The sequence below is a fragment of the Anastrepha ludens genome, chromosome 2 (assembly GCF_028408465.1).
Source record: "Anastrepha ludens isolate Willacy chromosome 2, idAnaLude1.1, whole genome shotgun sequence".
In the NCBI taxonomy this organism is placed as follows: domain Eukaryota; kingdom Metazoa; phylum Arthropoda; class Insecta; order Diptera; family Tephritidae; genus Anastrepha; species Anastrepha ludens.
In genome coordinates this window covers 23,066,562-23,083,126 of record NC_071498.1, presented here as the reverse complement: position 1 = coordinate 23,083,126, position 16,565 = coordinate 23,066,562, and the positions used below count along the sequence as shown (strand labels likewise).

Here is a 16,565-nt window from a genome sequence, read left to right as displayed (position 1 = left end):
AATTAATAAAATTTCAGTATAAACAAACAAAAAGAAAAGGAAGAATAAGCTATAGCACGTGGAAACACAAGCGGTATTTAGGATGCGCTAAAGTTTTTAATTAAAATAATTTAACACGCAGGTAAAAAGATTTGTTGACGTCACTCAATTTTTAAAATTGGCCAAGAATATAGTAGTGGTTTTCGGAAAGTGCTATTACACAGAAAACACAGGGTTGTATGTGAAAAAGTATGGTTATTATCTAGGATTATTTTACAATTTTGAGAGAGAAATTTTGTATGGGAAATCTCGCTTTTTAATTACGAATTGGGAGTTAAGCACGGAAAATTAGATCATCCGCTTATATGTGAACGTATTATTACCTGCAGCATACGGATTAGGAACATGTAGAACATAATTTTCAAAATACTGTTTTATGAAGTAAAAGTTTTTCTTGGAATGTATGAATTTCACAAAATTTAATTTACGATCAGTTTGTTTTACATAGTTGAGGGGCTAAATTTGGATATTCCATGAAACAAAGCGGTGAATACATTTTAGTAAAGATATGCCTCCTAAATGTATGCTTTAACATTTATAATGAATTAAAGAAGCATGTTAAGTAGCGGTTTAAAAATAATTGGTGCTTGGAATTTCGCATTTATTGCATTCGAGTATTCAGTTTTATAGTCCATTGAGTTTTGTTAACGAATGTTCAAACAATTTTTTTTATATGGAGGAAAGCTCAATACCGTCAGCAGAAAAAATGGTTATAACAAAATTCAATAGACTACAAAACTGCATACACAATTTTTCCAAAAATTCTGATTACAAACTTTGAAATTTTGAAGAAAATTCGCCGAATTTTCTTTAATTTTTTTGTAAATTTGTTTGAAACTTTTCATTACATGCTCTTTGTATGTAGTATTATAGTTTTATAAGAAAATAATTGAGATTAAAAAATAAATAATAAAATAGTCAAAACTTCATAATATGTTGTGTACACTTTCTTTGGACGCTGACTGTATATATTTTATTATATTATTTATTTATATTTTTTCAATTTTTATTTGATTGTGTCTTGTCTTAAAGTGATTTGAAATGGATTTCTTATGTTTTGTTTCTTGCATGTACAGAATACAATAATGAAACATGAAAGTAAAAAAAGAATTTGTATAGATTTTGCAATTTTTTTTGTTATCATATATTCTCATATGAAATCCGCACCATTTTCGTACGGCGAGGCTAAATTTTTTTGTGAAACAACGCGTCATCACTACCTAACCCTAATCTATTTGGTTGTGTGGCGGACTTACAATCCGCTGCCACAGTAATTGCACAAATATTTTATAAAAATCACATTATTTGCTATTAGATCGTACCGAAAAAAATGTTTGCAAACATCTGCGGCTACACTATTTTTGCGAGGTATTTTCGAAATTGGTTTTTTTGTTAACCGAACGTAGGGGTCGCCTTTTGACATTTTTCCTCATGTCTTTGGCATTTTCAATCGCATTTTAAATTATGATACATCGAAGTTTTTGTAACGAGGAGACAACTTTGTTTTTTTCACATTTCATTGGTACCCCGTTCTTCAAGGTAGTGCAAAATGAATAACTTTATCGGAAGATTTATAATTTTTGCAAATAGCGTCGTATGCCAATCACATTTGACACTTGTGAACTAAAATGCTGCAGTATACAAACAGACGAGCAATGGGGTGCGTAAAGGTCAGAATAGAGATTTCCATCGCTTCAAATCTTTTTTTTTATCTAGTAGTAGTCGAAAACAAAGTTGGAAGATTAATTTTGCGCCAGCTTGTTGTATAGGGTGGGCCATGTAAAATTTGCTTTTTGAATCGGCTATAGAAAAAAAATAATCAATATTTTTTCAAACTTTTGTTTTTATTTTGAAGATTGAACATTGTCATTTATGAATGAAAAATAATATCGTTCAAATGACTGCCACGACTGGCTTTACAGTAGGCCATTCGATCAACCCAATTTTTAAGCCAATTTTCGATTGTTTGGGCTCCAATTTCATAAATGGCAACTTCGATTTTGTGTTTTAAAGCATCAATCGTCTCTGGATGGTTCGCATAGCATTTGTCCTTAACGGCTCCCCACAAAAAATAGTCCAATGGGCTTAAATCGCAGCTCCGATGCGACTAATTGATATTGGAATTCAAAAACGGTAGCCAAAAGTTCGAGTGTAACTTTGGCAGTGTGACAAGTTGCACCGTCCTGTTGAAACCAAATGTCGTCCATGTCATCCTCTTCAAGTTTTGGAAACAACTCGTTGAGCATGTCACGGTAACGCTCGCCATTTAGTGTAACCGCGGCTCCTCGCTCATTTAAAACAAAAAATGGCCCGATGATGCCGCCAGACCAAAAACCGCACCAAACAGTGAGTCATTGTGGATGCATTTGCTTGTGTACAGTAACGTGTGGATTTTCCGAGCCCCAAATCCGACAATTTCGCTTATTGACGTAGCCACCGATGTGAAAATCAGAAAAGAAGAAGAAGACTCACTACTTTGGAAATAGGTTTTCAATATTTCCCAATTTTGTTCAAGCGTATAGCGTCCCTTTTCGTAAATGTCAAACCTTTAAGTAAATTATGAACACATTTGACATGTCATTTGTGTTACCATTTCTCAAAAAAATAGGTGGTTCAAAAAGCAAACACTATATGGCTACCACCCTAACGTACAACCTTAATAGCAGTAAATTAAAGCTTGCCAAAAAATTTTTAAACGTTTTTCGGATCGAAGGCAGTTTACATTTTTTTTTCGCCGAACGAAATATTCAGATGCGGTCGAAAGGGATGGTCAACATTCCTCGACGAATTTCGATCGTACAAATCGCCGTTTTCAAATTTACATATCTCGGCGTACTAATAAGTAACGACAACAGCATGCAGGACTGTATATCTGACAAGATAATTCCGCCGAATCGTGCATACTACGCTAACAAAAATCCCCTGAAATTAAGACCTATCTCACTTGGTGCAAACTCGCTTTTTATAAATTACTCATTCGACCCGTGTTGACCTACGGCGCAGAAATTTAGAGCATGAATCTTTTAAACGAGGAGCGCCTAAGAATATTAGAGCCCAAAATATTGCGAAAGTATTTGGCCGAATATGCGAAGAAGATGACGTGTACAGAATCAGACACAATAAGGAGTCTCTGCAAAGGTGAATATATTGTAAGATTTATCAAGTTGCCATGCATTAGATGGGCAGGTCATACAATACTTTATGCTCAAGACATGACAGAAACGCGAAATACCAAAAACAACAACAACAACCTCGTTCCCACGACAGTCGGTTCTACGTTACCGAAAGGACCCGGATTTATATCCGGCCAAGCACTGTCACTCTAGCAGCATTCCCCGTATGTAAGTATGAAGAATGTTTATGCTGCTAAAACAACAACAATAACCGAAAACAACCTCGTGGCATAACGTCACCGAGGACTTGAAAAAATTAGGCGTGAAAACTTTTAACTGTTAATTCGAGTTTATTTATTCGAAATAGTCCCCTCTGGCCTCGATACACTGTTTTGCGCGATCTAAAAGCTTTTCGAAAGAGTGTTTCAGGCCATTGACCGGAATGTTCTTCAGGATGTCAGAATAAGCCTTTTGGATGGCCTCTACCGGAGCAAAACGTTTTCCTTTCATGGCCAAATGCAATTTCCCGAAAAGGGAGCCATATCAGGCGAATACGGTGAGTGACTCATGGTTAAAATGCGATTTCTTGTCCAAAAATCAGTCACAAGAGTGGATCGATGAGATGATGCATTATCAAGCAATAAGCGCCAGCTTCCTCCTTCGCGGTATTCAGGGCGAATTCGACGAATGCGACGCAACAAACGCTTCAAAATGCCAAGATGGCAAATTGCATTGACGGTTTGGCCCGTTGACATAAACTCCTTGCGGACAATTCACTTGGAATCGTAAAAACAAATGAGCATCGACTTGATTTTTGACTTCTCCAAACACATTTTTTTTTGGGGTGGTGGATCGTCTGGGACCTTCCATTCGGCACTTTGACGCTTAGTTGCAGGTTCATGTTGGAAACACCACGTTTCATCACCAGTTGCAATGTTGTAAAGGAAGTTCTCGTCTATTCTCGCCTCTTTCATGAGGTCTTTCGAATGTTGAATTCTGAGGATTTGTTTTATTTTACGAACAATTTCGATGGAGTTTTCGGTGACTACTGATTTTGGGCGGCCCGTATGTTCATTGTCATTTATGTCCTCACAACCATCTCTGAAACGTGTACACCACTAATGAACTCTGACACGAGATAGACAATCATCACCATAAACTTTTTTCATCAATTCAAATGTTTCGGTAAACGTTTTATCGATTTTAAAACAAAATTTGATATTAACTTTTTGTTTGAAACTCCATTTTGTACCGATGACACAAACATACTGCCACTTTAGGCGTAATAACTTCGCTCCAACTGAACCGAATGCCCCCAAGTTTTCACTGGAAATCAGTTAGGAATGTGGCTTCCAACGCACCAACTCACTAAAAAGATGGTGCCATCAAAAACATTTTTATGACGCCAGTCTTGTTTATTTTGGACTACACCAAAAAAAATCTCTTCACAATAAACTTAACTAATAATTAAAATGATGTTTATTTTTGTTTTCGGCGTTTACATATAATTATAATCATAAATTAATAAAAAAATTTTATTTAACTAAACAGTAAGTAAGAGCTTTAGAAAGTATAAAGCTTTCATAGGTACAATTAACTGTGTACATATATATATATATATACATAAATATGTATATTGGCGCTTACATAGGTATGTATGTATATATGTGCCTTGTAGTTAATAGAAAGGGGAAATAGATCAAAAGGTATAAAGCAGAAAGAAGGAAAGAGTGCATCGCTCATAGGAGCATCTGCTTTTATCGATAACATTTTATACGAAAGAAAACATTTTTGGTTTCACTCCAGCATTTTCTAGTACAGTTGCATTATTCTCCTTGCTTTGCTTCCTTTTATACGCAACCATTTCATTATTCATCATCTTTAAATGCGCAGATTTGGGTTTGTGTAGCGCACGTACTTCAGTAGGGCATCGTTTTCCTCACACACAAATGGTTTCTTGTGATGGCACGCAACATCGTGCCAGTTGACGCCATCATTGTAGAACTGATTTAGCAGGGCCAGGCAATTCTCAGGAGCACCGTTCTGTTTGTATTCACGGTTGTCAGGTTGGGGAAGTCCAATACCACCGCTGGGCGACCAATCGCCCTGAGAACGTTCCGAGGTGGGTGCCAATTTTTGCAGAGTAGCGGTCCAGAACCAACCATTAATGTTGGTGGGCTGTAAATCGGGACGTTCGCAACCCTTAAAGTCGCACAATCGACCGCTGGTCCAGATGTATTTCACCTGAAAGCAAAAGAAAGGTGTAGAAATTAGAGACTCTGTAGTTGCATTCACTTCAAAATTTAAAAAATCAAAAAAGTGGTAAAAAACGACTTTAAAGTTTTCAGTTTACAATGCCTACTTAAGTAAAAGTAAAGGCATATTTTCATCTAATGACTGTTTAGTATTTTATGTATAATATATAATATACAATATTTTTATTTTATTATTATATCTGTTTATTGCTGTTAATAGATATCACCCCGAATTTTTTACACAGCATAAAAGAAAAGCCTGTGGTTATTCCTACATAGTTAACAATTTTTTTTTTTATTTTGTTTTTTTAATTATGAATAATCCACCTCCGCCGCCGTAGCCGAATGGGTTGGTGCGTGATTACCATTCGGAATTCACAGAGAGGTCGTTGGTTCGAATCTCGGTGAAAGCAAAATTAATAAAAACATTTTTCTAATAGCGGTCGCCCCTCGGCAGGCAATGGCAAACCTCCGAGAGTATTTCTGCCATGAAAAAGCTCCTCATAAAAATATTTGCCGTTCGGAGTCGGCTTAAAACTGTAGGTCCCTCCATTTGTGGGACAACATCAAGACGCACACCACAAATAGGAGGAGGAGCTCGGCCAAACACCTAACAGAAGTGTACGCACCAATTATTTTTTTTTTTTTTTGTAATCCACCCCCATGGATTCTGACAACATACGCTATTTAAAGAAAATATTATCCAAGTTTTCGTAGCAATGTTTTAACAGTTCCATTTATACCTATGATCGAATTAGCGTTTCTTTCCCCCATAAGCATTAATTCGTAGTCATCGTTATGGTTAAACGAAGTTTTAGTAAGACTATTGCTGTGAATTGCAAGCAAGTTTTAGCGGAGTAAGTTTATTTTACATGACCACTCTGTGGCATTGCTGTTTTAACTAATCAAACGACTTTAGCAAAGAACTTCACCTCAAGTGTAGTGTTTTTAAACCGATAACTAACCATATAGCCTAGTTTGAAAGTATCGCATTTGAGATCGCCGCGACACAACTGCAAGCAACTTGCGAAAAACTAGTACATATACCTGCAAAAAACTAAAAAAAAATTTACGATCTCAACGTTTTGACTATTTATTTATTTATTTTTAAATTCAATTTTTTATAATTTTTTATTTTTATTTTATATTTTTTTATTTTTTTTTTTTTATAAAAATAAAATACTTATTAATTCATGTTTCATACTTTGTACAAAATTCATAAAAATTCGGCAAGCTTTCATCAAAATTACAAATTTTTAATCCGAATTAAAAAAAAATTGATACGCAGTTTTATAGCCCATTAATTTTCATTGCAATTAAGAGCAAGTTTGAAGTGGCTCAAAATTTACGTTGAGTTTTGATATTTCTTCCCCTGACGGTGTTGCGTATTTTCTCCATATAAAATTTCAGAGATTTGTGATATGGAAAAAATGCTCAACATTGTATGCAAAAAAAATTGTCAAAATGGATTATAAAACTGCATACTCATTTAACATTTTTATTCGACATATTAAAGGAAAAATAGAAAGATTACGTTGTTGCCGTTTTCCTAGGCATAGCACAAGCATTTGACAAGGTATGGCATGAGGACCTGCTATACAAATAAAAATGAATGTTCCTCATAATTTCTTTATGCTGCTAAAATCGTACTTACAAAGCAGACATTTTCGAGTTTGAAATCCATGCAAGTTTGCCGCACGGAAGTGCAATTTCAGCAAAACCTCGAAAGCCTTAGCACATGGCTGAACAAATGGGGTATAAAAGCCAATGAAGTAAAATCAGTGCAAATAACTTTTGCGGATACTTTTTCCCCAATGCATCTTAACAATTGCGAGATACCCCAAAACCACGCTAAATACTTGGGCATTCATATATTTTCAGAGCGGAAGCCGTTTGGAATAAAACTTCGTTCTCTCTATTGGCTACTTGGACGAAAATCAGAACTTTCGCTGGATAATATATAAAGCCATACTGAAACCAATATGGGTATATGGAGTACAAATCTGGGGGCTAGGTCCAAATCAAATCTGGACATCATACAGAGATTCCAGTCAAAAATGCTGCGCATCCCTTGCCTGCACCGATTTAATTCATCGTGATCTTGTAATGCTATCGGTACATGAAGAAATTGGAACCATCAGCATAAGATATAATAGCCGGCTTGCTAACCATCTATATTCTCGGGCGTCAAACCTATCACACCAAACCAACGTACCACGCAGACTTAGAACTTGTATGCCTACTGGTCTGTCACAAAGATGTAAAATGTAGACCTTAGGTAATGCACTCATCATCTTTTCATGATTTAAATTAAATGCAATACTGAATGTTATATATATCAGAGTGTATTTAATAAATGGAGTTAAAAAAAAAGAAATTAAGTTACACAAATTGAAATGAGCAAAATTTACACGATTATCTATTTACGCACTTTAAGTCGTTTAAAAGTCTTACGACCAATTGCGGGCGAGTGCAAAGACTGGTGATTTGGCGTGTCCGAGTCTGCGTGCTTTGCCTTACACGTTGTGTGACACCGATTTTGATCGGCAGTATATTTTAACCAGCATGTAAGTCAACGAAAAATTATGGCTAACGCATACAACACTTATGTTATGTATTATATGTACATACTAGCGCATAGATAGCATAAAAGAAAAATTTCTCGTCAACTAATCCAACACAATGGCCTAACAAAAATGATGGTGGTATTTCATCGATAAGTATATGTATGTATGTAAAATGTACTGGTTGTAAAAAATTATTCAAGTAGCAAAAAATGAATACAACACCATTGTCGTGTGTTCGAAAGTGACAGAATAAATATGTTAACTGAACTCATTACTGTCAAGCAAAAGACAAGAAAGAAAATGTAAAACGATAAAAAAACAGGTGCATAGCATACATATATGTGTGTATGTATTTCTTTAGCTAAGTATGTATGTATGTACAGTGAAAATAATTGTATGAAAATACATTTAAATTCCCTCATACAAGTTGACATACTTAATATGCCGTTTCTCATAAATGCAAATACACTATAAATATGGGCTTACATACACACATACATAATTGCAGTTTAAAGCATTAGTGTCAATGTTGTTGTTTTGAATGCTCACAACTACTGCCATTGGCATTCCCCTTTGTCACATCAATTGCCGCGGGCAAGCTTAACCACAATATTTGTTTTTCACTTTCTCTTAACTGGCGACAGATTACAGCAAACTCACAAGCAACAAAAAACAAACGACCATCAACTATAGGGCAAATACACTGACTGCAGGTAGGTGCGGAAATGAGTATGAATGTATGTATGCACAAGTATATAATCATGTATAGTGAATAGGTTTATGAAAAACTTAAGTTTTTCGGTTGTAGCAGTGACAAATGTCAAGCTTTATTGCGTTGACATCAATTAAGATGAAAGTGAGTGCAGCCACCTGTTGAGTTGCCTATTTTTTATATTATACTATACAGTTGTTGTACTCACTTACACAATACTTCTGTGGTCATAAGCAATAAACGCTAAAGTCATCTTCAGAAAGAATTGAGTTGCATACATATGTATATGTATGTACATATGTTTCACTAACTACGTTGTATGGTACGAGCAATATAATAATATATGTATACGGGATATCCCTACCTTGGCATTTATAAATATGTGTATAATTTGCATATATACAAAAATATGAACCAAATCGGATCATGAGTATGATCTTTCACAGTTTCAAGCCCTTAATGACACCTAGCGGCTCAGACCAAATACATAACTTTTCAAGTTTAGCTCACAGCAATAACTCATCATAGGTTACTGCAAACGAACGAACTGTATACAAGCTGGAAGCACTTATATTTAAATTATCCGCAAATACCCCTCACCCAACTTTTCTATGCAGCTTGGAGTCATCTATATAAATGATAATGGTATCATTACTTTAGTTCGATCTAGACTGTCAATTGTTTTGGGGAGAATATCGTTTTTGCTGAACCTTTTGGCTGCCGTAGCTGACGTAGGTTGGTGCGTGATTGTCATTCGGAAGTGCACAGTTTCGAGTCTCCGTACATCGAACACCAATTTATAGATAAAGTTGTTTCTAATAGCGGTCGCCTCTCTGCAGGTAATGGCAAACATCCGAGTGTAAGTATTTCTGCCATGAAAAAGCTCCTCATAAAAAAGCGTCTGCCTTTCGGAGTCGGCTCAAAAATGTAGGTTCCTTCATTTCTGGAACAGATCCACATCACAAATCGAAAGAGGAGCTCAGTCAAACACCCAAAAAGGGTGTATCCGAAAATTGTATATATATTTTGTCAGAGAAGATTATCAGTAAGTGGAAGCCTGAGTTCCTTGTACTCATCTAAGATGGTTGTGCAGTAGTTGACAGTAGTCCTCTTTTATCTGACGTCAAAAATATCTACGTTCGTCCTGAAAAAACAGCATTTGCTGGAAGTCATGCTTCATTATTACCTTTTTAAAGAAAAGTTCAGCTGAAACGTATCGTACATACAAATGTATCAAATACAAATTGTAAAGAGTGGTTTTGACGCTTCCAAAGTGGCAATTTCGACGAGAGTGGTAAAGATCGCAAAGGGTCACCGAAAAAATTCGAAGATACTCAACTACAACAATTATTGGAGGAAGACGCATGGGGAACCCTTGATGATATGCCTAAAGAGTTGGATGTTGGTTGACGTGTGAGATGCTTGTTGAACGGCAAAAAAGAAAAGGTTTTCTGCATAGCATTGTCACTAGCGATGGAAGCTGGATCCATTATGATAACCCTCACGTTGTGCATCTAGTGGGATCAGAAGGGGTGATGATGAACTCCTTAAACCATCTGAGACCATCACTGGCGATCGTTGCCGACTGCAGCTAATGCGTTTGAATCGAGCTCTCAAAGAAAAGCGGCCGGAATGGGATGTAGACATGACAAACTGATTTTACTGAATCGGTCCAGAAACATTTAGAGGGGCTGAATTGGGAAACCTTGCCGCATCCGCAGTATTCCCCAGACATTGCACTTTCAGATTACCATCTGTTCCGATCAATGCAGTCAGCCCTTATTGGTGAGCGGAATCCGTATGCTGCCAGATGGAATAAAGTTGTAGCTTCGTGCCATTGAATACTTCACGTAATATCATGTATTATTTAATTGTTTAAATAATTTGTAACTTTGGCTAAGAAAGGATGGAAACTTATTCCCATGCCCAGTATTACATTTTTGTTTCGTTATGTTTCCTTTTTTTATTTCTCTATTTGCAATACTGGGAACTTCGACTGAGCATGAAAAAAAAATATCACAAATAACACTATTTTATGACGCTGAACATACGCTTTTTAGTTGTGGCAGATGGCTCACGGAAAGAGATGCTCTGAGGAAGCAGTTTAGGGACATCGCGCCGAGCAACATAATCAGATAAATGTTCGAACTCGAGGGCAGCTGGAACGTGGTAAAGAGATACATAGAGGACGTACTACGGTAAAAAGGATAGACCTCGACACAATGCAACAAAGCGAAGCATCACAGATAGAGACACAAGAAAGGCTACCCTATAGCATGAAAGCTGGCTACAAATACGGTGGACCCAGACGTAGATGAATAGAATACCGTCCTGGGTACACCCCCGTAGTAAAACAGAAAGTAGTCGCGGGGAAGGTTCCTCCCCAGAAGGATAGGGGGACTATTTTAGTAACCATATCACTCAACGCAGTAGACGACGGTCGGTGTAAGTGCGAAGGCATTTTGAGCCCTACCTCGCCCACAAAAACAAAACAAAATATACATACATACATGGTAGGATTCGCAATAAAGTAATACTTAAAAAAAAGAATAACTCTTTAATAAATACATACATATAGCGGCTGTAGGAATATAATGGTGAAGAGAAAAGATCTTACAGTTCCTCATTACTTCCACTTTGGCATGTTGGATAATTTGATTATCTATTGCTCTTGCTACTTCCTTTTTCATGGAGATATTATGAAATTTGCATTAATTCCGCTTCGCATCATTTGTTTAGCAAAGTTTTTTTTTAATTGAATTGCAACACTTTGCGTGTATCCTCACTAATCAATTAGCCACAGCGCTCGATGTCTGCCTCCATGTTTTGCGAAGTTTATTTACATCATGGAAAATTAGTTTTCCCAACCACTGACTGGTAAATAAAAATTTATAAATACACATACACATACCCACATGCACCTGTGCCGTTATGAGCACGCTATTTGACACTTCACTGGTGGCCGTTGTGCGATGTAGCTATCACTGGTTGGCACCAGATGATTTGTTACAATTTCCACATTGCATTACCGGGACGAAAAGCTAATTTTCACATTGAACTTTGTCGAATGGTGAAAAAACCAACTTTTCTTGCGGTTTGGCGTAGCAAAATATTGAATTTAATGCATTGAAAGAGAAAATAAGTGAATAGGAATAATAATAAAGAAGAGATTCGTGAAATTAATAGCTGGAAAGTTAGCCAAGAGGAGCGTACACTTAGGTGACGTACCCATATATGCATGTGTCGACCTCTTTCCATGCACCAATCGTGAGGTAGTCAACTCTTCCACTTGGCGCTACTTACAGGGCATTGCTTTGTATCATGTCTTAAAATCGGCCATAAACAGCGGCAAAACGTGCAAGAAGTGCAAATCACAAGAATAAAGTGTGAAATAAGATGAATCTAGCGAGGTGGTATTAGTTGTACAACTACAAAAATCCTAATGTATTTTGTGTTTCTATTTTTCTGGGATTGGTTGATGTCTGGGTAATGACCAAAATCTGAACTTGGCTTCGGTGGCAATGCCCGTCAAGGCGAAAAATGCAATACAAGTCACGCAGCAAATAATAACACTTGATAGATTCGTCTTGCTGTGAAACGTATTATCCGAGCAAGCCTAGCATTTGGTTGGCTGTAATTTAGAGTAATAAGAGCAAAAATACTTCCACAATTACCAAGAGAACAACGTCAGTAACTTTCCAGTGCTTTCTAATTAAACTTAACTCTTCAATAGTCATAACTATTCTGGTGGCCTTATGGGCGTATGAAAAGTACATACATACATACAGATATATGAAGCATACAATTTTCGCTCATATCTATAAGCGCTAAAACTTTTTTTAAGTTTGCAGAATGCGGCATGCTTAGGCAACTTTTGGGCAGTGAATGAAATTTGTAAAAAGCCTCAATGTTCAATTACGTTGACTGGCCAATTTTGGTAACATAAGTTCGTACGGGTATGTGTACCCCTACTAAAGAGTATGCTTGCTTGTGTTTCGAAATGGGTTTCACTTTCTACAACTCTACTCTATTTGTAATACACACAAGCTTTTACTTTGGTCAAGTGTGAAATGCTTTTGAATCGCAAATTTAACGAGATGATATTATTCAGTGAAAAATTTGCCTACTTTGTTTCCACAGTCTTTTGTATGTAAGTTGGTCATTGTGTACTAATGTGCGAACAAATAAGTTTGGCAATGTACAAGTAGTTTCCTTGGGACTTCTCCATCAAATTAAGTGTGTTTGAAATAATAATATGTAATAGTATGAATTTAATGGTATTTTCAAAAAGGTTTGATTGCGTAAAATTTTATAATATTTTTGTATAAGAAATGCACTTTGGTACGTACGTTTTCGTTAACCAAGCGCTGTTTAACCCATTCGTTTTCTAAGCTTGTTTCCAACGAAACTGAGTCCATACAACGTCTGCGACAGAAGTTTCTGGCTGTCAACCAATCTTCTTCCACACCCTTCAATTGTGGATCGCGCCACGAGAAGAAATACCTGCATATAAGAAAAAAATCACAAATTTAAAAATTGTTGGTGCAGACAAAAAATTTAAATACTATTGATATATAGTATATATATATATAATTATTTTATATTACATTTCTAAGATATAACCATCAAATCATGCCATATTATTATATAGGTATTATATTGAATTAAAATTGGGTATTGCCCTGCAGTTATAATCGCTTTATACATATAAATACTGTGGGTGTTTTTTTAGCTGTATAAGAACTATCTACATAGATAACTATGATTTGACAGCTAAGAAAGGTAAACTTTGTTGACATATCTGCTCAGTAAGGTTTGGCAAACCATCATGAGTAATTTAACCGCCAGATAAACACTTCCAATTTCTCAAAATTTGCTTTAAAAAAGAAAAACAAAATATGTTTGCGAAGCTCATCGAACGAAGTGTTGAAGAAGCCGCCGAAACATCGATTCGTCGTCGTTCTCAACTTGTTGGCCTTTTCCCTTCAACGACGTGGAAAATTTTACAAAGGAACTAGGTTTACGTGCCTATAAAATATAGCTAGTACAAGAATTGAAGCAAACTGACCATCCTTTGCGTTGCATTTTTGCTAATTGGATTCACTTAGATTTTTTATACAGATTTATTAGAAAAAGTAGTCAAAAGTTGGACCGAACGAATAAAGTAACTAATAGCCGCGGTGAACTTATCTATTATTCAAAAAATAAATGCCATGAAATTATGAACTACAATAGATTAAAAAAATTAATTGCAACAATATTTCTGTGTTGTATTATCATTTTAAGTTCTCAAGCTCTTAAAAACCACCCTATATGTACACACTTTGTTGCGTGTTTGGCCGAGCTCCTCCTGATGGTTTCTTACGAGGAGATTATATAAGGTGGCGCAAAATTAATCATCAAAATTTGTTTTTTGGTTAAAAAAAATAATGTTTTTGAGTAAATCAAATCTTTATTTTAGCCTTTACGCGCTCCATTGCTCATCTATTTATATACTGCAACTTTTTAGATAGGGTGATTAATTTTGCGCCACCTCTTATACTATATAACTGTGTGGTGAAAACCTTCGTTCATTCAAAAAAAAACTAAATAAAAAGTATTGTGGAATATAATAAAATACGTAAATTAAAACTAAAATAAAATTTAAAAAATGTATTAAAACGAAATTAAATTAAAACAAAGTAAAATACCAATTATGTGTTAAAATTCATTAAACCCAAATGTTTGAATAATTTGTTTCGTAATATATGGAGGTAAAACCATATTTCACCGAAAAAAATAAGAGATAAAATAATAAAAAAAGAATAAAAAAAATAAAATTAAATTAAATAAAAAAATTAAATAAAAGGAAACAATAAATAAAAATGAAATTTAATTCAAATAAAGTAAATCTCTAATTATGTAATAAAAAGCAATAAACTCAAATGTGTGAATAATTTTTTCTCGTAGTATAAGGAGATAAAACCTTCTTTCACCGAAAAAATAACAAAATAAAAGATAAAATAATAAAAAAAATTAAATAAAATACAGTAATATAAAATAAAATAAAATTAATAAAAAAATAAAGTAAAGTTCAAAATATGTCATAAAATGCGATAAACCCAAATGTATGAGGTGAAATAGTATAAAAATAGTAAAATAAAAAATAAAATGGAATAAAAAATAAAAATAAATTAAAATAAAATTAAATTAAATGAAAGAAGATGAAATTAAAATGAAATATAAAATATGTCATAAAATTCAATAAACCCAAATGCATGCAGAATATTTCTTAATTTTTACCATTTGTATACAAATGCATTGCTATATATCATATTAACAAAGCAACTTATTTGCTGTAGAATATCTTATATTTATTGCAAATACGTATGCCTCCATAAAAGTATTAAGGAATAGTATTTTTTATTTTTCATTTAAAATATAAAAAAAGTTGTTTGAAGCTAAATATTTAATTTTGCATAGCTTCATTTAAAATTTTTATTTATTATTTTTTCACTAAAAAGTTAATTCTAATATTGCACTTTTGCCCTTTTGGTATTGAAGCTCATTAGTTTCTTTGTATGCAAAACGGTTTTCAGTAACACTCATTATCATAAATTATTCTTAGACTGTGTATAGTTTATTTATATTATTTGATCATAAATGATCCGACGCGCAAGCCTCCATTTCATTAAAGTACATATACATTATTTAGATAAACTTCTAGATTTTTAGTAATAGCGATTTTTTCGTTGAGTTTAATCTTTTCCATCCATTACTCACCCTTTGCCATCGGGTGTCTTTTCGTGAATAATCCTTTGAGCGCACAATTGTGGATTGGGTGGATCCAAAACGCGACCATTGGAAAATTGCGCAGAGCTTAAACTCACAATGCTAATCAAGCAAATACCGGCCACTATGAACGCTTTCATTTTAATACTCTATTATGTCAACGCTTCTTATTTGTTTTACAGCAAATAGCGTCTATTTATTTAACACTTTCGATTTCGTTTCAGTTTCAGTCAGTCGCGAGCACCACCACAGCCGTATGTATTTTTTGAAATGACATGGAATTTTTTATGCTACTTTGCTTTATATACGGCCTACCATTCAAGACGGAGTTGTATTGAGTGAGTATTCGTAAGTTGTGAGTGCGTTGCTCTGCCAGTTGGTCTCCAACAACGATTCGCGCGCGCTCAATTTTTATTGAGTTTTGTCATTGCAACGTGATACGACATGTTCATAACATTGAGTCGATTTGTTGAATGATATTTGTTGTTTGTTTTTTACTGTGTTAGTCGTTGATTCAAAAAACATCAATGAGAAAACCAAAAATATCAAAAAGAAAAACCCAAAAAATAAACAAAGAAGGAAAAAAAGCGTTAAGTTCATTTGGGTACGTGATTATCGGGTGTTATTTGCTGAAAGTTAGCTACTTGTGTCCATCATAGGAAACCGCTTTTCGGAAGGCTTTTTAATAGGTATATACGGATGTATGTATATTTGTTTCCCGTTCGCTGTGAGCTTAGAATACCAATTGATGTGGTACATTATTTTAACGTTTTTTGTATTATTTTAAACCAATATCAATCTGAGAAGGCATACAAAATGGAAACAAAATTCAAGTTCAGTAGTACTACTTGGTAAAACGATTTTTGATATGACAACATTTTGCTGGGCACTCTGAACTTAAAAACTATTCTACCTCGAAATGCAGTCAACATACTGTGAGCGTCAAAATAAAGTGTACAAAGCTTTTTGTTACAATACGGATTTTTTTTGAGTCTTTTAACAACACAATATATTTTAATTTCATGTTTTTTAAATTAGTATTTGATTCTTTACTCAATACTAGAAAAAAACAAAAAAATAAATTACTACAGCAAAAGTTTTAAAACCA

General features: G+C 34.7%; 1 protein-coding gene across 1 annotated transcript; it reads right to left on the bottom strand.

The window, feature by feature from the left end:
* Window positions 1-4,629: 4,629 nt before the first annotated feature.
* LOC128865194 (uncharacterized) lies at window positions 4,630-15,722 on the bottom strand. The gene is made up of 3 exons (XM_054105296.1): window positions 15,449-15,722; window positions 13,036-13,189; window positions 4,630-5,396 (listed from the first exon to the last, which is right to left on the bottom strand). Exons 1-3 carry the CDS (start codon window positions 15,595-15,597, stop codon window positions 5,034-5,036), a joined length of 666 nt encoding a protein of 221 aa, XP_053961271.1. The 5' UTR covers window positions 15,598-15,722; the 3' UTR covers window positions 4,630-5,033.
* Window positions 15,723-16,565: the final 843 nt, after the last annotated feature.

Bases quoted from the DNA above. Each gene is read 5' to 3' on its own strand.
- LOC128865194 (XM_054105296.1), bottom strand. From the start codon at position 15,597: ATGAAAGCGTTCATAGTGGCCGGTATTTGCTTGATTAGCATTGTGAGT. The intron at 13,190-15,448 runs GTGAGTAATGGA...TCTTATATGCAG, and splicing joins AAGACACCCGATGGCAAAGG to GTATTTCTTCTCGTGGCGCG. The intron at 5,397-13,035 runs GTACGTACCAAA...TTTTGCTTTCAG, and splicing joins AGCGCTTGGTTAACGAAAAC to GTGAAATACATCTGGACCAG.